This window comes from Carcharhinus amblyrhynchos, chromosome 16 (genome assembly GCF_965287045.1).
Source record: "Carcharhinus amblyrhynchos chromosome 16, sCarAmb.v2.hapA, whole genome shotgun sequence".
In the NCBI taxonomy this organism is placed as follows: domain Eukaryota; kingdom Metazoa; phylum Chordata; class Chondrichthyes; order Carcharhiniformes; family Carcharhinidae; genus Carcharhinus; species Carcharhinus amblyrhynchos.
In genome coordinates, this window is record NC_137339.1 from 4,028,127 (window position 1) to 4,054,091 (window position 25,965).

At 41.5% G+C, this 25,965-nt stretch overlaps 1 protein-coding gene across 1 annotated transcript in view; it reads left to right on the top strand.

Annotated features, from left to right (window-relative positions):
- The window catches only part of psmf1 (proteasome inhibitor subunit 1), a 59,115-nt gene that overhangs the window by 18,001 nt on the left and 15,149 nt on the right, over window positions 1-25,965 (top strand). The window contains exons 4-5 of the mRNA XM_080204598.1: window positions 178-381; window positions 24,599-24,652. Coding sequence (XP_080060724.1) covers window positions 178-381; window positions 24,599-24,652 — 258 coding nt within the window. The remainder of the gene's footprint in view (window positions 1-177; window positions 382-24,598; window positions 24,653-25,965) is intronic.

Below are 25,965 nucleotides of genomic sequence, written 5' to 3' on the forward strand. Positions count from 1 at the left end.
AAGAGCTTGCACAGGCCCAGTGGGTCAGATGGCCTCTTTATGTGCGGTATCATTCTAAGAAGATATTCAAGTAATTCTCCTCAGTGTTATAAATACACCCATGTTTGTCATTTTCCTCATTTATCAAGCATTTGTTGCTGCTCAAATGAAAATGTTTTGTTCTGTTCTGCCAAACAGAGTCTTCAAGAAGAAAGAGGATTTGCGGAATCAGATTGCATCGACAATAGTTTCTCCTTTAATTGGCACAAAACAGAGGGCTGGAGGAGGGCCACAGAAAGAAAAGAAATCAGTTCATCCTGTTCCAGGTGCTCAACCACACACAGGCACCAACCCACTCTTCGTTCCACCAAATGCACCGCAGAGGCAGAGGCAACCTCCCTGGTGAGTTGTGAATCTCATTACTGTTCAAAGATTGGGTGACTGGATCAACTTTAACCTTGGAGCACAAAAGTAAGATTGGCCAAGAGGTGAGGATCCAATAACTTGCAGCAGTTTTTAAAAAGATTCATGCAGCACCCGCCATGAAATCAGAATTCCAAAGCATATTGGATCAAATTAAATACTAACGAGGTGTAGTCACTGTAAAACTACAGGAAAATGAGGCTACCGATTAGTGCACAGCAAGCTCCCAAAATGGGAGAACCTCCCCTGCTCTTTGAAATGTTGTAAAAAGTCTGACAACACCAGGTTTTAGTCCAAACTATTTATTTGATAATATACTCACTATAGTGAGTATATTATCAAATAAATAGGTTGGACTAAAACCTGGTGTTGTCAGACTTTTTACAGTGTTTACGCCAGTCCAACGCCGGCATACCCACATCTTTGAAATGTTACCTGAGAACATTTTAGTCCAGCTGAGAATGCAGATTGGACGTTGATTTCCCGCCTCCTCTGAAAAGGGACATCTTCAGCCATGCTGCACTCTCCCAACATTGTGCTATAGTGTTATCCTGTATCATATGCTCATGTTTCTGAGGTGTGGCTCAAATCCACGCCCTTCTAACTCATTCCAGCATTGCAAATAGCGTTAGATAAGGAAGAAATGCCCTTGTGTTTAGTACCTTCCATGTCCTGAGGATGCCTCATTAAATTTTCACTAAGACAGTGCTGCTCTCTCTGGGACGCCTATCCCACAGGATGTCGAATGAAAATAAAACATTTAACCCCGCAGAAGGAGATCATTCACCCTATCTTGCCTGTTCTAGTTCTTTTGAAAGAGATAAATCATTCTTGTTTTTTATATGAGGACAGAATGTGCTCTTGATTTGAATTCTCTGAAGCTGGTGTTTATTCCCATGCTGTAGACGTTCGCTCCTGTCAGCAAGAGTTTCATTCTATCTTGTCTGGTTCATCACCAATCAACAGTCGTGGGAACTTTGGTCAATAATTTGTGTGTAGTGACAGTAATGAGACAATCCTGTGACAGAAGGACCTCAGTGGCCATCTCTGTAGGGGTAGAAAGCTTAAACTGCAAGAGCAGGAAAGATTGGCAGGAGATGTGATACTGTTCCCCAAAACAATGAAAGGTAAAGATAAGCAAGTTAGTTAACATAAAAACCAAGGACGTAAATGACAAAATGGGCAAAGCCTCCAGCACGATTCAAAATGAGAAGTGATCAGGTAAGAAGGAGGTAGAACAAATAGAGTGCGGCAACTAGGTGACATTGATGCCTTGAGAAGGGTACTGATGCAAAACCAGTTGGAGAAATGGGCTGCGGCTTGCAGAGATGTTAACAGCTGTTTGATTCAGTCAGGAGTTAAGAAAATGAGTGTATTAGGTTGTGGGGGAGTCTGTTTTGACATAGTTATAGATACTGTTGGAAGGTGTGTTTTGATTGGCAAGTAGCCTTTTCTGTTGCCATACACACTGGAATGTTGATGGGGTACAGTAGCACAGTGAGCTTTCCTTGGCATAGCTCCTGAATATATTACACTGCACTTATGATTTAATAACTTACAGTTACAGAAAGAAAGACTAGCATTTACATAACATTTCACAGTCTCATGATACCCTGAAGCACATTCCAGTCCATAAAATACTTTTGAATTGCCATCAGTGCTAAACAGAAAAAAAAAGCTGCTAGTTTGTGCACAGCAAGCTCCCACAAACAGCAGTGTGGTAATTATCAGCTGATCTGTTTTAGTGACGCTAGGTGAGGGATAAATATTGGGGAGGAACCAGAACTCCTGGACTCTTCTTCAAGATGGTACCACCAGATCTTTCGTATCAACCTGAGAGGACAGGCGAGGCCTCACTTTAATGTCAGTTCAGATATTGCAGCGTTCCTTTGACCGGACTGTAAGTTTCAATATAGATTTTGTGCTCAAGTGTCTGGAATGAGTTTTAAATCCAAAAGCTTCTGACTCAAAAGCAACCACTAAGCCATAGTTTTACATCTTAAGGTACATAAGAATATAAGAACATAAGAAATAGGAGCAGGAGTAGGCCATCTAGCCCTTCGAGCCTGCCCCGCCATTCAATAAGATCATGGCTGATCTGTTGTGGCTCAGTTCCACTTTCCCGCTTTCTCCCCATAACCCTTAATCCCCTCTCTTATCAAAAACCCATCAACCCGCTTCTTAAAAATATTTAGCGAGGCAGCCTCCACCACTTCAACGGGCAGAGAATTCCAGAGATTCACCACCCTTTGAGTGAAGAAGTTCCTCCTCAACTCCGTTCTAAACCGCCTCCCCTTTATCTTGAGGCTGTGCCCCCTAGTCCTACTGTCCTTTTTGAGCGGGAAGAGTCTCTCCACCTCTATCCTATCCATCCCATTCATCATCTTATACGTCTCAATGAGATCTCCCCTCATTCTTCTAAACTCTAGCGAGTACAAGCCTAGTTTATTCAGCCTCTCCTCATAGCTCAACCCCCTCAACTCCGGTATCAGCCTAGTAAACCTCCTCTGCACTCCCTCCAGGGCCAAAATATCCTTGCACAGGTGCGGCGCCCAAAACTGCACAATGGAACATGACTTCAAAGCATCAATGTTAGTAGAGGTATCAGGAACCATCAGTTGAAATGCATGAAAGGCAGATTTGTAACTGATGTCAGAGAAGGGAGGCAGTTCCTCAGTGCTTTTGTCACTGGACAAGTAACCCAGGTTAATGCTCTGGGGCTGGGTCCAGATACCACTGTGGCAGGTGATGGAATTTATATTTGATAGAAATCTAGAATTAAAAGTCTAATGATGACCATCAAACCATTGCCAATTGTTTAAAACAAAACATCTGTTTGACTAAAGTCTTTTAGGGAATGAAATCTATCAATACTTACCTGGTCTGGCCTGCGTGTGATTTCCAGACCCACAGCGATGTGGTTGTCTCTAAAATGCCCTCTAGCAATGTCTAGAAAGTCACTTAGTGCTATCAAACTGCAATAAAGCCTCAAAGGATTGAAACCAGATACCTGGCATCAAACTAGGCACTGGAAATGGCAATTGTGAACTCAGCAAAGTCCTCCTCTGGGTGAATTCAATCCATCACCCAAGCCAGCCTCCCATCCGTTGACTCTGTCTACACTTCCCACTGCCTTGGAAAAGCAGCTAGCATAATCAAGGACCCCACACACTCCGGACATCCTCTCTTCCGCCTTTTTCCATCGGGAAAAAAAAATCTGAAGTCATTACTAACCGAGCTTCTCCCCTGCTGCCATCAGACTTTTGAATGGACCTACCTCGCATTAAGTTGATCTTTCTCTACACCCTCACTGTGGCTGTAACACCTTCATTCTGCATCCTGTAAAACAGTGCCCGGAGGGTCATAAATTCAACACAGGCAAGAAAAACCTCCCTTTGTACCAAAATTTCCTTTGTTGAAGTTACATTTCTCCTCCCCTTTTAAAGGGATTAACTGGCCCTTACATGGCAGGTATGCTGAATAGAAATAACTTCTCCACTTTTGACCAGGTGAGAGTTGTGTCACTACAGTAAATTGCGGGCTTTCCCCTGCTCTCTCAATCTAATGCCAACTAAGCTTGCACTACTTTTGAGGCTGTTCACTAGCATGATTATATAATAATTCATTTATCCCTCTCTTTCTGCGTTTTGTCCTTAACCCACTTCTCTGGAGACAGACCCAGTGCCACCGCCAGGCTAGTGCAATTTATTATGATTGGCCTATTGCACATGAAATCAAGTTAAGTTTATTTATTAGTCACAGTTAGGCTTACATTAACACTGCAATGAAGTTACTGTGAAATTCCCCTAGTTGCCACAGTCCGGCACCTGTTTGGGTCGATGTACCTAACCAGCACATCTTTCAGACTGTGGGAGGAACCCGAGGACTCAGAGGAAACCCACGCAGACACAGGGAGAACATGCATACTCCACACAGACAGTGACCCAAGCCAGGAATCGAACCCAGGTCCCTGGCACTGTGAGGCAGCAGTGCTAACCACTGGGCCACCCACCACTCTATGTGAAGAAATTCTTCCTTTTTTATTTGCTTTGTCTGTTAGTGACTATCGTATATTTAAGACTTCTTGTGGAAAGATTGATTACCAGTGATATGTGCCACGAGGCTGAGTGGCCATAACTAATTACATTCTCTGGGAATCAAACCAGGCTTCCTGGCACTGTGAGGCAGCAGTGCTAACCACTGTGCTATCATGCTACCCCCTCACATTGTGAGGTTCCTCATGGTGGTTGTTAAAACTAGGTGACTGGCATTCATGAGTATTCAGATTTAAACTACTTGTTAAAAATTTCTAACAATAAACACAGGCTGAAACAAAATACTCCCAGTTTTACAAATTGCACAGGAAAGAAAGATTTATATTTTATGATATTGGAAACAGAGTGCCCAAGTTGTGCACAGTAAGATCCCACATACAGCAATCAAATCAATGACCAGAGTTCCTGTTTTTGTGAACTGAATAGAAGCAATGGGATCTCTTGTGTCCACATGAAAGGGCAGATGAAGCCTTCAGATAATGTCTAATAAGTAAAACAGCACCTCCAAAGGTATAGTACTCTCTGTGCAATGGAGCGGCAGCCTAGATTTTATGATCTTGAACTCACAACATTCTGACCTATAGTCAAGAATGGTACCACAGAGCCAGGGCTGATGCCTAAATACAACAGACCAGTCGTTGCTTGTTATTATGCAATTAATGGACAGTTTTTGCAAACTGTGCATAAGTGTGAAAATTTGAACACTGCGTTACTTCTCTCCCCTCATGCTTGTTTCGTTCACCAAGGAACTCCTTTGTGATGAACATTGTGGCATACCAGGTGTGATTGGAAGTATCCTTAATATGAGAATGAGAAACTCACCACTGTCTGCCCACACACTTTTTAAGAACAAGTTCCTTATTTTAAGGTTTCCATATGTTTCTCCTTCCAGAAGTCAAGCATTTTTAGAATTTGTTCACAAAATTGTTTTGAGTGGAGCCGAGGAGAATTATTTTTCTGCTGTGAGAAATTGTGATCTAGAATGCATTGCTTCAGAGGATGGTGGAACCAGATTCTGAAGTAAATTCTAAAAGTGAATCAGTTCTGGGAAAAGTGTAGGGAAGTGGAACTAAGTAGATTGCTGTTTCAGACAGATAAAATGAATTGAACGGTTGTCTTTTGTGTTGGAAAATGTTGGTTTAGATTAACACTGTGTGTTCTTCATGAGGGAACATGGGTAACTTAAATGACTTATTAATGCAATAAAACTGTTAGCTAAAGTGGAAGCCTGTGTAATTGAAGGTAAATTGTTAACCTTGTTAGGAAATTGACTGAGTGGGAAGAGACGGATTGCAATTAATGGTGTTGTACAAGGATGAATGTTGAGGCCTCAAATAATCATCATGTGTATTAACAACTTAGATGATGAATAAGAAAGATACATATCCAAGATACCAAGAACACAAAGATAGGCAGCACGGTAAATAGTGTAAATGGAAACAAATGGATTTCAGTGTAAGTACATGTGGGATCATCCACTTTGAAACTAAAAAGATAGAACAGGGGCTTTATAAATGGTGAAAAGCTAGTAACAGTGGAAATCCCAGCTGACTTGTGGATCCATGTACATCGATCATCAAAATGTCATGACTAGGTATGGAAAATAATCAAAAGGCGAATGGAGAGTTGTTGCAGAGTTGATGGGCCGAATGGCCTCCTTCTGTGTTGTAGGGTTTCTGTGGAATCATGGCCTTTATATCCAGAGAATTAAAATAGTCCTGATATGCCAAAAATCATACAAAGCCCTAGTTAGACCAGATTTGGTGTAAAATGAGCAGTTTTGGCTACCACATCCGAGGAAGGATATATTGGTCGTAGAGGGAACGCAGGGTACTTTTAACAGAATGATATTTGGGTTCCAAGGATTAAGCTACAAAATGAAGTTTTACAAGCTAGAGTTGTATCTCTGATGTCATGAGATTGTTGATCTTTATGTCCTTGGGTACTAAATTAGTTTGTGGAGATTGTAACACTTAATCCACAGAATGCCTGTCACTAGGTTCCTGCCTAGTAACAAGGGTGGGACTCTCTGGGAGTGTTCTAATCGGTCACCAGATCAGTTCAAGGATGAGCAACTCTCCTTAAGGCAGTAAGTTTGAGGCAGTGTGCCAGCCTACATGTATCACCAAGACAAAGGGCACAGAAACAGGCCCCAGTTAAGTTAAAACAAGAGCTGCAGGGAGCAGAATGTAGGGCTGTTGGGGCAAGCGTACCCCATGTAGCAGTGGTGTTATGCTTGGCACTGCCATAGATCTGCAAACATACTTTTAAGCCAGAGTTGAGTGTATTCCTGTAAGAAGGAATCTCGGAAAGTGAGACTGAAACCCAGTAAAGTGAGCCTTTATAAAAGCTGTCCAATATGGAGCGACTTCTGGAGAGAATTCCAAGAAGAAATCTTTGAAGTTGAAGCTGGAATTCCCTCAGGGGACAGAGTCTCAACAAGATAGTTCAACATGGTATTTACTGATGTGTGGCTGATTCTTAAGAAATCTGTGGACTCTGTCTTGATTGCAATTTTAATAGTTTTGGTCCTCTTAATCTAAAGAAAAATATCCTGGCGTTGGAGGCACACCAGAGAAGCTTCACTAGGTTAATCCCGGATATGCAGGGATTTTCCTATGAGAAGATTGGGACTGTACTTGTTGGAGTTTAGAAGAATGAGAAGTGGCCTTATTGAGGCTTGACAGGTTATTTCCCCTTGTGGGAGAGTCTAGGACCAGAGTGCACAATCTCAGAGTAAGGGCTCCTCCATCTAAGACCAAAATGAGGAGGAATTTCTTATCTCAAGAGGGTAGAGAATCTGTGGATTTTTACTACAGAGGGCTGTAAAGGTTGGGTTGTTAAGTATGTTCAAAGCTGAGATAGACAGATTCTTAATCGATAAGGGAATCCAGGATTATGATGATGAGGTGGGAAAATGGAGTTGAAGATCATCATATCACTCATTACCTTATTGGATGGCGAAGCAGACTCAATGGGCCAAATGTCCTACTTCTGCTCCTGTGCCTTATTCATCTCTTGCTTACTCTGTAATGTGGTGTGCTCGACCAGGGTTCATCTGTTAATTGACATATAATCATTTTGAATGCTGGAGTATAAGATTCACGTTGTAAATGGTTTTATCTGTTTCAACTTCTATAGTAAATATTTTTTTGTTTTCAAAATCCGTGAAATCTTGCGGCTTAATTTCAAAAATAGGTATCTGGAATCTCAACCTTTATTTAAAATGTTATTGGCCTCTAATCAATCTCACCCCATGTCCCAGGGTCTGGCCAAGGATCACAACACCAGAAATAAGGTGACTAAAGAGGAGATTTGATCCAAGTCTTCGTACGTTATGGGGGAGATGGGGAAAAATTATTTTCATTGCTTGGAGAATTCTTAACTTTCAGAAGTGATGTTAGAATCACTTCTACGCACAAAGGATGGTAGAAGTCTGAAATACTCTTCCATATGTGGCAATTGCTGCCAGATCATTTGTTAAGTTTAAACCGAAGGTTGATGGATTTGTGGCAGGTATTAATGGTTAAGGGGCAACGGAGGGTATCCAGAGTTAGTTCTCAGATCAGTCATGTTCTCATTGATGGAACACACCCAGGACTAAATGGCTTCCTCCTGTTCCCAGGTAACTTTGGTCTGCCAATGTTGCACTGGCACTTAGTATGGAAGAAGCCCCTGGAAGGGAACTCTTTCGCTGTTCTTGTAATGCCAGCTCCTGAGTATAGAGATGAATTTTCTTCTGAGTGGTCCAGCAGCTAGTTCATGGATTCAATACCTACCGCAGGGACTCGTGCACATTGTCTAGGCTGACCTTCCAATGCAGTATTATGAGATGAGACATTGTCAGATGAGACATTAAATCAAGCACAGATTGTCTTTGCATGCAGATATAGAAAATCAAGTGGCATTATTCAAAGATTAGCAGAGGATTTCAGGCCAAAATTCATCTTTTAAACAGCAATGAAAGGAAATGCCAATTAGGTGATAATTATTTCTTTGCAGTTTATGGGAGCTGTGTCTTACTGCCAGTCCATGAAATACATTTCTCAATGTTTTAGCTAAGATCAAGAATCAAATCTAGCCCAAGAAGGGGTGCAATGCCTTTTTTGTCAGTTTGGATATTTATGTCTCTCTTTTTGGGACCATGAATTGGATTCGATTTGAAGTTAGTTTTGGAGCAATCAAGGAGGTGGATTCGGATTTGCCTGGTCTTCTCTGTGTGCATTGGCTTTGTGACTTTAAGAACAGTAAATTGTTTTAGAGAAGCAGCCTCATAATAACGTGCTGCAGTTAACATTGTGGTGAAGCAGTCTGGGAATAGTTTCCTGCAGTCAGTGTCACAGTGAAGCAGGTTAGGAATAGTGTCCTGCAGTCAGTTCTTGTGGGGGAAAAAAAGTCACATTACAGGAAATCCCTGAGGACACTTTTATTACAGCAGCATGGTAAGGGCCAGAGGCACAGAGCACCTGAGCCAGAGAGGAAGAGAACCCAGTAAGGAGCAGCTGATTGGAGCAGCAATAACACTTTAAAAGGAGCAATGCGGCAAGCGTTCACTGAATCCAGGGTTGGAATTCGTGAGGTGACGTCAGGATTGAGAAAGTGATGGAGGGTAACAGCAAGCAGTTGATTGGGTGGATGATGTTGGGTGATTTGGATTTGCCTGGTTTAGACCCACCATTAGGGACTGGCCTGAAACAGCAGTAAACTAGAAAAATGTCATATTAAGGGATTAACAGAGAAACACCCAGGCTAAGTAAAAGTCAGAGCCAGCGTAATAAAGTGATCAGTAATTATAATAATTACAAATAATACAAGAATAAATGAGCTGCAATAGAATTAAACAAGGCAACTGACTTAAGGTCAGAGGAGTATCTTTTAAGACTAAATAATTTGAAAAGTTAGCAAATAAGATGAAGTACCTTTAAGTTGAAAGACACGGCAGGTGAAGTCAGCCAAATGGAATGTATGGCCTGTCATGTGTGGGAAGTCGTGGACCGTACTGGCATCCTAGATGGCCACATGTGCAGGAGATGCTCTGAACTGCAGAAACTTGAGCTCTGGGTTTCAGAGCTCAAGCAACAGCCGGAGACAGTGTGACATATCTGTGAAGCTGAGAGTTATGTGGATAGTTTGTTTAAAGAGGTGGTCCCATCGCAGCTCAATGAGCTAGTGGAAAGAAGGGCCACCACCAGCAAGTCCAAGAGAAGACAGGTAGGTAATGCAGGATATACAAAATCATGAGGGATCTGGACAGAGTTGATCGGGAGAACCTGTTCCCAATCATGAAAGGATCAAGAATGCAAGGTCATTGATTCGAGATTTAGGATAACTTGCAAATGAAGTAATAGTGATAGGAGGAAAAAGACTTTTTCACACAGAGTTGGAATTTGCTGCCTGAGAGTGGATGCGGGTTCAATCAACACATTCAGAAGGGAGTTAGATGGTTATCTGGAAAGGAAGAAAGTGCAGGGTTACAGGAAGAAAGCAGGAGAATGGCCTAAGTAAATTGTTCATTCAGGGAGTTGGTGCAAGCACAGTGGGCCAAATGGCCTTCTGTACTGTAATTATTCTATCACTCTGTGACTGACACTTTCCTATTTAGTGTACTTCAAAAATAAACCTTTGTTTTCAAATGACATCAACCTTCCCATGACCAAATTTCATAACACATTTCACCATGTTAAAATACCTCTGCAATTTCTCAATATGTTAATATTTGCAAAAAGTACAAAATTGAGAATATTTGCAAGTGATGAATAACAGTTGGCTCAAATTCTAAAGAATCTTGATAAAGCACAACTGAGGGCAGAGAAATGGTACATGCAGTTCAACACTGAAATGTGCAGTTATGAGATTTGGTCGATGCAAAGTAGACGTGTTTTAGGTGACAAATAACAGTGTACTTGACGCGTAGGAGCAGGAATCGGTTCATGGGGACATGGACACATCACTGAAACCTGTTTTATAAAACATTAAAAAGGGCTTGCCGAGGTGTGTTGCAAGAGAAATGGCACTTACATTGGGAGAGGCCAATTTAAAACTATATATGGTCCTTGTTTGATGACATCTGGAGTACTGCCTGCAGTTTTAGTCAGTTTACAAAAAGGTACTCAGCTCCTGGCGGGTGTACAGAGCTGATCCTGTGACTTGAGGGAATAATTTAAGAGAAAAGATTGATGGCCTATCAAGGGAATACAATAGAAGTGAATAAAATAATGATGAATTGGATCTGTGTAAGTTTTTGGACTGTGTACAGAACGTAAGCATAATGTAATATATTTGCAAATTAAGTGCAATAAAAATACTGGAGGAGCTTTTTTTCAGCTGCAAAGTGTGGAAAGTTTGAGTAATAGTTTACCGGCACAGGCAAGAAACCTCAATAAGTTTCAGTAGTGATCCAGACCAGTTCTAGTCAACAAATAAGATTCAAGATTATTAGAAGTGTACCGAGGGAACACTGTGAGCTAGATGGACTCAAATTCTTCTGCTCAAATCTGTTGCCATCTAGTCAAGCTTTACATACACAAACACCGAAGGTAAATTATGACCAGCAAACACCCACAGAACTCAACATGAAAAATGACCAGCTCATCTGTTTTAATGGCACTGGGCTAAGGGATAGACATTGTCCAGGATTTTAGGAGGACTCCTTCTTCTTCGTTGAATAGTGCCATCATCTGTCTTCTGTCCTTGGTCTTATCTGAAAGATGGCATCCTCAACAATGCAGCATTCTTTCAGATTTTACATTGAAGTGTCACCTTGAATTAAGATCTCAAATCCTGCAAAGGGGTGGGGGAAGGGGTATTGAAGCCACCAACCTTCTAACTCTGAGGCACAAAGTGCCATCCACTTCATCAAAGATCCTTAGACAGCAACTTCCAAACCCACGACCACTTCCATCTAGAAGGGCAGCAGATCACCAGCAAGTTCCCCTCCAAGCCACTCACCATCCTGACTTGGAAATATATTGCCGTTCCTTCGCAGTCGCTGGGTCAAAATCCTGGAGTTCCCTCCCTGATGGCATTGTGGGTCAACCCACAGAACATGGACTGCAGCGATTCAAGAAGGCAGCTCACCACCACCTTCTCAAGGGCAGCTAGGGATGGGCAATAAATACTGGCCAGCCAGCAAAGTCCATGTCCCACGAATGGCTAAAAATAAAAAAACTTCATCTAGGCTATTACTCAAGTAGGTCGGATACTGGGGTTATGTGTCAGAGAGCTGCTCAATGAAATAAACCCAGCAAAAGCCAAGAGGTTTAGGAGGAAAATGTGTTTAAAATTGATAAATAATCTATCTGCATGACCAGCAACCCTCAATACCTGCTCTCACTCAACTTTATGGCTGTTTAGCAGCAGCCAAGCATCTGATCTTTAGTTTTAGGTTTGAATTAACTTGCTGCGTGTAGTTTTGTGGCAGTGTATAATTTTCGTGTTTACACAGTATTGTGTTGCAGTTTGCTCGCTGTTTAAATCATTTCTACTGAGATTAACTAAACCAATTTTCAGTTTTATCAGGGTTGATGTGATTTAAATTCCATGGACAGCGCTTCAATGAATTGATTTCTTTTTAATGGGCTTCTGTAACATTGCTATGGCAATGCAGCCTCTGCTGTTTAATAAAGGTGAATTTATGCACTGTTCTAATTAATTAGATTCATTGAGTAAGCCCAGATGTGTTTAGTGCATGGCCTTTGCTTTGATGGATTGTACACACTATTGCCCTTGGGCTGTGACTTGAAAATTATCATCAGCATCCTTATTTAAATCTGTTTTTCTGAATGACGTTTAAGAAACACATTTTTGAAATACTTGCATGCTGCATTTTTAGTTTGATGTTATAAACAAAAACTCCTTCATTGCAAGCTCCAAATCAAATGGAAGTTGAAAGGCAAATAAACGACTGATGAGGTGTCAGCTTGGGCTCGGTGGGTAAGATCCGGAGTTTGGATCCCTCTCCAGGAACTCGGGCCTGAAATCCAGGCTAATATTTCCAGTGCAGCCCCAAGAAAGTGTTGAAACATTAGAAGTCCTGGTGAAACATTAAATCAAGGCTGTTTCTGTGCTCTTGTGTGGACATAAAACATTCCATTACAGTAGCACATACTTAGCCCTTGACCAGCATCAGTAATAGGGATGTCCTGGTCAATATTCTGTTGTTACTGGCTGGAGCTCACTGTGCAAAGTGGCTGCCGCAACTCCTGCACTACAACAGTGAATGCATTTCAGAACTATTCCTTTGGCTGTAACCTCACTAGGTTTGTGACCTATGATGTGGAGATGCCAGCGTTGGACTGGGGTAGGCACAGTAAGAAGTCTCACAATACTAGGTTAAAGTCCAACAGGTTTATTTGGTAGCACAAGCGTTTGGAGCGTTGCTCCTTCATCAGGTGAGTGCAGGATTTGGTTCACAAACAGGGCATATATAGACAAACTCAATTACAAGATAATGGATGGAATGCGAGTCTTAACAGGTAACCAAGTCTTTACAGGTACAGACAATGTGAGTGGAGAGAGGTTTAATAATTTAATTCATGACCTAATAAGGTCATGGAAGATCTATAGACACACATGATTACTGTTTCTTTATTAAAGTGATTCATGCATTGGAGGACACTGCAGGAAGTAGGGGTGGAAATTGTGGAGGCACTGGCGATAATCTTCCAGTTCTCCTTAGGTACAAGATGGGGCCAGAGGACAGAGATTTGCAAATATTACACTGTTGTTCAGAAACGGTGTAAGGATAAGCGCAGAAACCACAAGCTAGTCTGTTTAACCTTGGTGGTGGAATAGCTTTTAGAAACAAGAATCTGGGACAAAATTTAACAGTCACTTGAATAAATGTGGACTTATTAAGGAAGGCCAGCACAGAGTTGTTAAGGGTATTTCAGATTTAATTAACTTGATTGAGTTTCTGATGAGATCAAATAGGGTTGATGAGGGTAATGCACATGGACTTTTAAGAGGAATTTATTGAGATTCCACAAGCTTTTCAGCGAAGTTAAAACTTAAGTCCAAGGATGTTTAGGTTAGATGGATTAGCCATGGTAAATGTGTGGGGTTACAGAGATAGGGTCTTACCCAGGTCCTCTCCTCTTCACTTTGTCAGAGAGTTGGTGCAGATTTGATGGGCCGAATGGCCTCCTGCACTGTAGAGATTCTACAATTCTATGAATAAAAGGGACAGTGGCAACATATATACAAAGTTGGCTTAGTGATGGGAAACAGAGAACACTTGTGAACTATTGTTTATCAGACTGGAAAAATGTACTGTGGGATTCCTCAGGGGTGGTTTTTAGGACCATTGTTTTCTTGAACTATATTAGTAACCTTGACTTGCATTTGACTGACACAAACCTGGAAAAATTGTGAACTGTGAGGAGGATAATGATAGATTTCAGAGGACAAAGACAGGTGAAATGGATGGACAAGAGGCAAGAGAATTTCAATGCAGGAAAGTAATGCATTTGGTAGGGAGAAGGAGGAGATACAATATAAAATACAGGGTACAATTCTAAAGAGGTTGCAGAAGGAGAGAGACCAGGGAGTATATGTTCACAAATTGTTGAAGGTGGCAGGACAGGCTGAGAAAACAGTGAATAAGATTTATGGGTATCCTGGGCTTTATAGATAGCAACATAGTAAAGTTTATTTATTAGTCACAAATAGGCTTACATAAGTTATTGTGAAAATCCCCTAGTTGCCACACTCCAGCGCCTGTTGGGGCACACTGAAGGTCAATTTAGCATGGCCAGTGCATCTATCCTGTACATCTTTGGACTGTGGAGAAAACCAGAGCACCCAGAGGAAACCCATGCAGACACAGGGAGATCATGCAAACTCCACACAGACAATGACCCAAGCCAGGAATCGAACCAGGATCCCTGGCACTGTGAGGCAGCAGTGCTAACCACCATGCTGCCCTATAGAATATTAATGCAAGGAATTTATGATGAACCTTTGTAAAGCATTAATTGGACATCAACTGGATTATTATGTCCAACTCTGGCATCAAACTTCAGAAAGGCTGTGAAGGTATTGGAGAGTGTACAGAGACATTCAGGAGAATAGTTCCCGAGATGAGGGAGTTTTGTTATGTAGATAAATTGGCAAACATGGAGCTGTTCTTTTTGTAGAAAAGATTGAGAGAAGGTTTTATAGAACTGTTCAAAATCATGAGGGGTATGGAAAAAGTAGTCAGAGGGTATGGATAGGTAGAAACTGCTACCACTGGTGGAAGGATCACGAACCAGGCACCAACAATTTAAGATGAATGACAGAAGTACTAAAGGTGTCACAAGAATAAACCTTTTAGTGGCTAGGATCTGGAATACACTGCTCAAGAATGTGGTGCAGGCACATTCAATTGTGTCTTTCAAAAAGGCATTAATTAAATAATTATCTGAAGAGGAAAGATTTGCTACAGAGAAAAGGCAAGGCAGTGGGATTTGCTCTTGCAGACAGCTGACATGGACACAGTGGACAGAATGGCCTCTTTCTGTGTCCTAGCAGTTCCATGATATCCTAGGTACCATTTTGAAACAGGCCTTTGAACCCGATAAATCATTCTGACTGTTGATATGGGCACTCCAATTACTGAACTCTGGAGCTGACAAATTAGTTCTATCGCCTGTTGTTATCGCTAATTTATCACTTCTCAAGCTCAGTCAGTGACAGAATCCATTTTGTACATACCAAGGCCCCACAGACAAAGATGAGATAAATAACCAAGTAATTTGTTTTGGTTTGACCATGAGTGCTGGTCAGGAGACTGGGGGTGGCTGACAAACAACCAGCTGTTTGAGTAATGGCCTGAAATATCTTCTATTCTCATTGGCATTAATGACACCTCAGACAGTGTGGCACTCCCTCAAAACTGTGCGCTCCCTAACAAGTTCACAGTGCTGGCTCATCACTTAATGCAGGAACAGTAATTGGGTGTGCTACATTACTTTAGCTGCAGGAATGTTGCTTTGCTGCGTCCCTGCCCCCAGCATTATGTCTGAGTGCTTGTGTTGCCAAGAACTATTTATTTCCTTGTATGAATTCATGTACTATGGAAACTGAATTCAGTAACTTGTATAATTGGTTTGAGGTGTCACAGATAACAGTTAGACTGTTTATCATTTTAATGGTTTGTGTTCTGGAGATTGCAGCTGTTGTATTTAATGGCTGTGGTATGAGATATAATTGTATATCTGTGTGTGTGTGTGGATACTTAATTCAGTCCAGTGCTGAGGGAATGCCATGTACTATCAGAATTGACCTCCATCGGATATGATATTAAACAAGGCCTTCTCAGTTAGACGTAGAAGATAATATGACACTATTGCAAAAAAGTATTGGAACAGGTAAGTTCCTGCCATGTCCTGGACAATGTTTATTCTGTACTCAGTGATCTTGGCGACGTCATGTTGCTGTTTGTGAGTCCTTGCTGCACACATATTGGTTGCTCTGTTTCCTACATTGCAACACCAGCTATACTTCAAAAATGATTTCATTGACAGTATAATGCTTTGGGATATGCTGAGCTAATGAAAGACACTACCTTACTACAAGTTCTTATGCTTTTATTTTTAAATGATACATTTCTTAAGAAAAATCAGAAAGGTTTTCAGGACAGTGTGTGCCCAGGCCACAAGCTCCAACTGTGAGCATCCTGCTTGAAAATAATGATGAGCAGGAGCAAATACAGTAGTTTAAAGTTACTATTACCAAAATACTTTGCACTTTTTATCTTAGTCGGTGAGAATAGGGATTTCCGCAGACTGTGGGCAGCAACATGGAGTTTGTTAAAGTGAGGCAATGGTGGGTGAGGGAGTCAGGCTCTGAATTGATTGCAGCCTGATTTTCCCATCACATTCTAGCACAACTCTTTGTGGAAACGTTTGCAAAGCTTTGGGGAAAGAACAGCAGGAATGGAATTCCTAATTGAATTGTGCTTTCATATTGCTGTCACAGACACAATGGGCTGAACAGCCTCTCACTGCTGTATCATTCATTGATTTTGCAACTCCCCATCAGTCTTGGGGATTTACCCCACAGTGACCAGGAATTGAAAAAAGAAATGCAAGAAAACAAACTTGCATTTACCCTGACCTCAGGACATCCCAAAGCATTTTACAGACGGCAGGGTGCTTTTAAAACACAATCACTGTTGGATTTATCAGAAACAAGGCATCCAATTTGCATGCAGTTTTTGACAAAGCTGAGACAAAGGGCATCTGGACTTGAAACGTCAGCTCTTTTCTATCCTTACAGATGCTGCCAAACCTGATGAGGTTTTCCAGCGTTTTCTCTTTTAGTTGCATACAGTCTGATTCCTCAAACTGCAATCTGCTTTAGTGATGATAGTTAGAAGGATAAATATTGTTCAGGAAACCAGGAAGAACTTTCCTGCTCTTATTCAGAATAGCGCCATGGAATTATTTACATCCATTCAAGAGGACAGGCGGAGCCCTGCAATGATATCTCAGCCAGATGCTACCTCTGACAGTGCAGCACTCTCTCAGTCAGGTATTGGAGTGTCAGCCTAGATTAGATACAGAGGACAGTCCTCCAGCCCATGTCAACAACTGTTTCTCCTCAGAGGGTAATATATGCTTAGGTGCACAGGGCAAGGCTAGAATACTTGATGGATCGTTGTTTACTAAGAAAGAGGAATCTGACAAAAATGCATAGAAGCAGAGATTGTGTGAAAATTGAAAGGGCAAAGGTACTAGAAAGACTGACAATTCTTAGGGTAGAAAAATCACTTGGTCTGGATGGCTACATCTCAGGTTAACAGAATGACTGACTTGTTACAGCACATAAGGAGGCCATTCAGCCCATCATGTCTGTACCAGCTATCCAAATTAATATTATTAGTGCCATTACGCTGTGCATTGTTTCTGTTCAAATAATCATCTGATGCCCTCTTGAATGCCTCGATTGAACCTGCTTCCACCATCCTTCCAGATAGTGTATTTCAGACCCCAACCACTCACATCACATTTACTTCTTTTAAAAATCATTTAAAATCTGTGCCTCGTTATTATTGATCCTTTTACAAGTGGGAACAATTTTTTCCTATCTACTTTGTCCAATTACAGGAAGGGTGGAGACAGCAGAAAGGCTTGTCATAATTTTTTTCTCATCCTTTGATATGGGAGATATACCAGAGGATTGGAGAAAGGATGCAAGAGCAGGCCAATTAGTTTATCAGTAGTGGTGGTGAGGGGTCTGGAATACATAATCAAAGGGGAAAAAGATCGATAGGCACTTGGAGAGATTTGAGTTGATGAACAAAAGCAAGCACAGATTGTGTTTGACTAATCTGATTTATTTGATGAAGAAACTGAGAAGTTTGCTGATGAGAATATGGTGGTTATTGACTATAGGGATTTTAAAAAAGTGTTTGCCCAGGTATTGCATAAAAGGCTGGCTCACAAAATTGATGGTTATGCATTAGAAGTGTCATTGTCCAATTGGATAAAAGATTGGTTTAAGGACAGGTGGCAGTGAGTCATGGTAGATGGTTGTTTTTCAGTCTGGAGGGTGGTAGAAGTTGATGTTCCCCAAGGGTCAGTGCTAAGACTGCTGCTTTTTTGGTGTATGTAAAATACTTAGACTTTAGAGTAAAGCTTTCAAAATTTGCTAGTGACTTGGAGGAGTGGTAAACTATCAGGGTGATGCAAATGGGCAGACAAGTGGCAGATGGAATTTAATACAGAGAAGTATGAGGTGATGCATTTTGGCAGAAGGGATAAGGAGAGGCCATCCAGACTTAATGGCACAGTTCTAAATGGTGTGCAGGAACAGAGGGACCTGGGGGGTCCATGTGCACTGATGTTTATAGGTGGCAAAACCCACAGAGTGGCTAGCAAAGCATATTGGATCTTAGTCTTCGAATATAGAAGCATTGAGTACAAAAGCAGGGAAGTTATGCTGAACCTTTATAAAGCTCTGGTTAAACCTCAACCATTAGACCCCCAAGTATTGCATCTAGTGTTGGTAATGGCACTTTAGGAAAGATGTGAAGGTCCTTGAGAGAGTGCAAAGGGAGATTTATCAGAATAATTCCAGGGATGGGGGATTTTAACTACAAGATTAGATTGGAAAATCAGGGGTTATTCTCATTGGAGGAAAGGGGATTGAGGGGAGATTTGATAAAGGTGTACAAAAAACAGGCTTAGATAAGTTAGACAAAGAAAAAGTTTCCATCAGCTGATGGTACAAGATTAGGGGATATGTAGTTAATATTTTGGGCTAGAGTTGCAGAGGCAATGTGAGGAAGAATGTTTTTACTTGAGTGATAGTGACTTGCCAATGACTCTGCCAATGAGGATGCAGAAAAATATCAGTAATTTCAAAAGCAAATTTGATGGGTACCTGAAGGAAATAAACCTGCTGGGTGACAGAGATATGACAAGGGAGGTGGGATTTTTTGGATTACTCCAGGAGAGCCAGTATGGACCGCATGACTGTGTGGTCTCCTGCTGTGCTGTAAATTACTTTTGGTGATCAGTTATGTCTGTCTATGAAAAGTTGAAATGCTGTGGAGATCATTTGTGTTGTGTATTCCACTATAATTAGCACATGCTGAACTGCAGGCAGCCATTAATAAACTAACACTATTTACACCTCCTCAACTGTAGGGGCAGTATAATAAAGTGCTCAGCAATGAATTACAATTTGCTTAAGGAATTTTAGTTGGAACAACTTAATTTGATGAAATCTCAGTGGCCTGGCTACATATGTGATCTGAAATTATTTAAAATTTTTAATTGTCAGAGGAGGCAATCATCCAGCCTGTTATGCCAGTGCTACCTCTGTCAAAGAGCTGCTCATTTTGTCCCACTACCCAGCTGTTTCCCAGCAGCCCTGTATCTCCAAACATTTGCCCTTCTTTATAAGTAAAAACAGAAAATGCTTGAAATTCTCAGCAGGTTAACCAATATCTGTGTGGAGAGAAAGAGAGTTAACTTCACAGAGAGTTAATTGATAAAAGGGCACTGACTCGGAACATTAATTCTGTGGGGACAATCTTACTAGAAAAAATCCTAATTGATGAACTAGCATGAACATGGGAGAAAATCATGCTGATTTTTAGGGCGAGTTAAAAATCCAATCTTATTACACTTTGAGGAAAAAATGAAGATCTGTTTCCCACCAGCAGGGGGAGGAAGCGGGGCCTAAGTTCACCCGAAAGCCAGTAGTTTACAGGAAAGGTCACCACTGTGCATGTGCAGATCTCTTTGTTCTTTGCAACAGCGCATCCACACACCTCTCTTTAGGTCTTGCTCCCTCCCTGTATGCCCCGTCCCCTTGGCGATGCCCAGTCTCCCCCTCGTCATCTTAGTAGCTCACTCCACCCATCAACTGACAGGGTGAGAAAGTAAGGTTGCCCCTTTGTCACTCCACAGATGCTGCCAGATCGGCTGTGCTCTTCTGGCATTTTCTGTGTTTACTTCAGATTTCCAGCATCTGCTGCATTTTGCTTTTGTTCTCTTTTTTAATCTAGCTTCTGCTGCCTTTCAAGCAATGCATTCCAAATCACAGCAACTCATCTCGTTCATAAGAACGTAAGAAATAGGAGCAGGAGTAGGCCATCTAGCCCTTCGAGCCTGCCCCGCCATTCAATAAGATCATGGCTGATCTGAAGTGGATCAGTTCCACTTTCCCGCTCTCTCCCCATAACCCTTAATTCCCTTGTCTATCAAAAACCTATCTACCCGTGACTTAAATATATTTAGCTAGGTAGCCTCCACCACTTCAACGGGCAGAGAATTCCAGAGATTCACCACCCTTTGAGTGAAGAAGTTCCTCCTCAACTCCGATCTAAACTGCGCCCCCCCTTATCTTGAGGCTGTGCCCTCTGGTCCTGCTGTCCTTTCTAAGCAGGAAGAATCTCTCTACCTCTACCCTATCCATCCCCTTCATTATCTTATATGTCTCTATGAGATCCCCCCTCATCCTTCTAAACTTCAACAAGTACAGACCCAGTCTATTTAGTCTCTCTTCATAGGCCAACCCCCTCATCTCCGGTATCAGCCTAGTGAAGCTCCTCTGCACTCCCTCCAAGGCCAATATATCCTTCCTCAAGTGCAGCGACCAAAACTGCACACAGTACTCCAGCTGCAGCCTCACCAGTACCCTGTACAGTTGCAGCAAGACCTCCCTACTTTTATATTCTATCCCCCTTGCTATAAAGGCCAACATTCCATTAGCCTTCTTGATCACCTGCTGCACCTGCAGACTGGGCTTTTGCAACTCGTGCACAAGGACCCCCAGGTCCCTCTGCACTGTAGCATGCTGCAGCATTTCGCCTTTTAAATAATAATCCCGCCTACTATTATTTCTGCCAAAGTGGATAACCTCATACTTGCCAACATTATACTCCATCTGCCAGGTCCTCGCCCACTTGCTTAGCCTATCCAGATCCCTCTGCAGACTTTCCACACCCTCCACGCAATCTGCTTTTCCACTCATCTTCATGTCATCAGCAAATTTCGGCACCTTACACTCAGCCCCCTCCTCCAGATCGTCTGTATAAATGGTAAATAGCTGAGGCCCCAGCACTGATCCCTGCGGCACTCCACTAGTCACCAACCGCCAATCAGAATAGCACCCATTGATACCAACTCTCTGCTTCCTATTAGACCGCCAATCCTCTATCCACACTAACACCTTACCCCCAACTCTGTGCACCCTAACCTTTTGCAGCAACCTTTTGTGAGGCACCTTATCAAACGCCTTTTGGAAATCTAAAAACACCACATCCACTGGTTCCCCTCTGTCTACCGCACTAGTCACATCCTCATAGAAATCCAATAAATTCGTCAAACACGATTTCCCCTTAACGAATCCATGCTGTGTCTGCTCTATCAAACCATTCTTTTCTAGGTGCCTCGCTATTTCTTCTTTGATGACGGATTCAAGCATTTTTCCAACTACAGATGTTAAACTAACCGGCCTACAATTCCCTGCCTTTTGTCTGCTACCTTTTTTAAACAGCAGCGTAACATTAGCCGTTTTCCAATCTTCCGGCACTTCCCCGGAATCCAGCGATCATCTTGTTCCTTATCAAATTACCTTACATTGTGATGTCTTTGGTACTATCCCACTTACCTTTGGAAACAGATTCTCCTTATTTATCCCATGAAAACCCTTCAAAATATTTCAAATTTATAAAACATTTTTGCTGAAGCTTTCTTTAAAATCTTGGCGGGTCAGTTGGGGGTTTTAGACAGATTCTTACACTTTAGCATATATTGCGATTGCCAGATCAGATGAGAAATATTTTATTTGTTTTTAAACACAGCGAGTTATGATACGGAAAGCTGAGCCATGAAAGGGTTGAGGGGGGGAAATCAGATTTGGTTGTCATTTTCAGAAATGGAATTGGATAAATACTCGAAGGGGAATCATTTTTAGGACAATGGAAAGGAACAGCGGTAAGTGAGACTAATTGGATGGGTCTGTCAGAGAGCTGGTAAAGCCACAATAAGCCAAATGGCCTCCCTGAAGATTGTACCTCATGACTAAAATGCATGTTATCAGCCAGTCTCATCAGTGGAGCTTCTAAACTGATGTTTTAATTAGTTTCTGTTTTTACTATTTTGCTTTGAAGCTGCAAAATGTTGTTTGCCTTTGAGACTACAGAAATGTCAGACGTATTTCAGATGAGTAACATCTCCCTGTAGATTTCCATCATTCTGCCACCAATAATGAAACAGGCAGTTATTATCCTGTATTTGCTGGGGCCATGGTTGAGTGCTGTGGAGGGTCGTCTTGAAACGTGCACTGCCTGCTCGTCAGTGTTTCATTCTGTCCAACGCTCCTCATTTTGAGTGCAATTTGTGGAAATGTTGTTGGCATCTCTGCACCTGATTTTATCAAAAGAAAGCTCTATTGTCAGAAATTGTTTCTACATGATCTTACACTGCCTGGGCCAAAGAAAAATCTTTTATAGCTGTAATCATAGGATGAAGCAGCATAGAAGGAGGGAGACCATTTGACCCATTGTGGCAATGCCAGCTCTCTGACAGACCCATCCAATTAATCTCACTCACCCTGCTCTTTCTCGTTGTCCTGAAAATGATTCTTCTTCAAATATTTATCCAATTTCCCTTTTGAAAATGACAACTGGACCAGATTTCACCATCCTCACATTCCAGATCGTAACTCGTTGTTTATAAAAACAGAATTCTCATCTATTCTGTTTCTTTTGCCAGTAGCCTTAAATCTGATTAATCACAGCTCTGCTGTTGGAAACAATGTCTCCTTATTTACAACATTCAAAACCCTTCATGTTTATGAACATCTCTATTTAATCTCTCTCTCTAACCCCCTCTGCTTGAAAGAGATTAATCCCAATTTCTCTGGAGATGGAGTGTTTAATTCTTCTGCTCCCTTGTTTCTGATGCCCAAATTATTGTTTAATCTACTTGTAAACTATTAGTTCCCCTTGATAAGCATCAGCTTGCTGAAATGTTCTGAGTATATGGAAGGGCAAAGGCTAAATTTCATGCCAATTTGAGACCCTTTGGAGATCGCTGATACCCTGGCGTTAAAGAATTAGAATGTTAGTCCTGCCAAGAATCTTCACGAAACAATCAGTTTTAGAGTTTTACAAAGTTGTATAAGGACAGGTGACCAGAAGTTTGATCAAAGAGGGGGATTAAAGTTTATTTATTAGTCACAAGTGAGGCTTACATTAACACTGCATTGAAGTTACTGTGAAAATCCCCATGTCGCCACATTTCGGCGCCTTTTCGGGTCAATACACCTAACCAGCATGTCTTTCAGAATGTGGGAGGAAACTGAAGCACCCGGAGGAAACCCACACAGACATGGAGAGAACGTGCAAACTCCATACAGACAGTGACCCAAGCCGGGAATTGAACCTGGGTCCCTGGGGCTCTGAGGCAGCAGTGCTAACCACCGTGCTGCCCCTTAATCTGATTAAGGGATATACTAAAAGATAGAGGGGCAGAATAAATTTAAGCGGGGCCAAGGATGAAGACCAGAAGTTGGGACCCAAGCAGTTGAAGGTACTGTCATCACTGTTTCAGTGATAATGATTAGAGATACTTAAGAAATCAGAATGGAAGACGTGCAGATTTCCCAGAGTATGACTGTCAGGTTACAACTGCTGTCTGATACCAAATCTCCGAAAGAAGCCAAGCTTCCATTATTTACTTTGGCTGGTGATTGTAGACTCTATATTCTGTGATCCGGGCAGGATCATTTGAGTAACTACCTTCAACATTTGATCAGGTACATTTTATAGAATGCTGCAGGAAGTCTGTACTTGTTTAATTTTTATATAATTTTGTTTCATTCATGGGGTGTGAGCAGTGTTGGCAGAGTGAGCAGCTATTGCCTTCAAAGAGCTGGTGGTGAGCTGCTGCAGTCAGTGCAGTGAAGGTGTTCCCATAGTGCTGTTGCGGGGTGGGGAGCTCCAAGATTTTGATCCAGTGACTATGAAGAAATGGCAATAGATTTCCAAATCAGGATGGTGTATGACTTGGAGGGAAACTCGCATATTGAAGTTATTCCCATACATCTGCTACCCTTGTCCATCAAGATGACAGAGATTAGTGGTTTAGCAGATGCTGCCAGTCGAACATTGGCAAGTTGCTACAGTGCATTTTGCAAATGGTATACACTGCTGCCACTGTGTACCAGCAATGGAGAGAGTGAATGTTTAAGGTGGTGAATGGGGTGCCAGTTAAATGATCTGTTTTGTCTTGGATGATGTTAAGGCTGTCATGGAGTCATATGTCAGATTTTGCCCAGCCAAGTGAAGAGAATCCCATCATTAGTTCCTTGTGGATGATGAAAATGCTTTTGGGAATCAGGAAGCGGGTTGCTCAGTCAGAATTCCCAGCCTCTGACCTGCTCTTGTTGCACAGTATTTATATGGCTGGTCCAATTAATTTTGTGGTAAATCATGACTGTTAGGATGTCAATATTGGGGATTTAATATTGGGAATAATGTTGAGTATTATGGGTGATTCTTTAGCAGCTCAATTATTTTAAGAAATTTACAACTAACATGACATTTCTTGGGATGTTTGAAGTCTTTTAATGTATTATCATTTATATTCTGCTCAACTAATAAATGCACTTTCTTCCCCCATGCCTCCCATTTCCAGGTCTGATCCTATGGCACCGTTTGTCTCAGGAGGAGATGATCTCGATCCTTTTGGGTATGAAAACATTCATTTGATAAATACCTTTTATGACTTAGTGCTGTCTCTCTCAATTTTATTCAAACATCATAATATTAATTCCAGGAGTCTTTAGAAGATGTTTTCAATGGTGAAGACCACATATTGCAAGCCAGGGTCACTTAACACAAACACACAAGATGCAAACTAAAGTTAATCTATGTTGAAGCAAGAATACGGACTTCAGTTTTGGACTTGTGGTTGTGTCTATTTCAGGTTGATTACTCTGTACCGTTGAGCCAAGTAATTTTGGGTGCTCACTGTAACAGATATACAGACATGTTAAGTTTTCAAATCTATCCATACCTCGCGCCTCTTCCATTAGGACCCTTTAAGAATTATGAATTCCTCCAATTCTGGCTTCTTGTACCTCTGCAAATTTAATCATTGATATTCCTGCCTTGAGCTGCCAAGGCTTGAAGCTCTGGAATTGCCTCCCTAAACCTCTGTACCTTTCGTTCTCCTCCTTTAAGATATTCTTTAAAATCTACCACTTACGGGCATCATTTCTGATGTTCTCGTTATGTGACTGAGCTTTTGTCCAAGGACACTCTTGTGAAGCACCCTAGAACATTTTACTGCATTTAGGGTGCTGTAGGAATGCAAGTTGTTATTATTGGGGATGCTCACTGTAAGACTGCGGCCCCACAATATCCACAAGAATAGTGTGTGTTTGATATAGCACCATTTTGCCTTTCTGTGCAAAATAGTTGTCCCACAGATTCCATATGCGCTGCCTTCTACTCCACCATCTTGTTTGGCTTCTGCCTGTACTTGTTGAAATTGAATTGTTAGGTTGAACAGTCCCAGTTTTTGGAGATGAATTGTTGAAAACCGTTAAAGGGCATTTTATTTATTTTTCTGTGATCCTGGGTTTGAGTATAGTCTCTTTCTCTAATCTCCAAGTACTAGAGTAAATGTGCCCCCTTGTTCCTCTGCATCACCATCATTACACAGAAGAAAAACAGTGCTTTTAGCATTTATCAGATAAAGTATTTGGAAGTCTGTGCGAGCAAATCCAAAACTTCCATTAGCTTTTATAGTTTGGTATCTGTGGAAGAGTTTGAATCAGCAAGGTCTTGTTTTGATCTCTGAAATGCTGCTGCGTCCAATTTAGTTTAAATATATTCTGAGTTTCATGAAGGTTAATCTCTGGAGCACTTTCCTTCCTATCCCCATTTGAAAATGAAACAGCAAAGACGAGGGTAATAATTAACTACACAAACCGTTTGCTTTTGGGATTAATTTGTGCTGTGAATCCTGTCTAAATGAATGAATGGTATTATATAGAA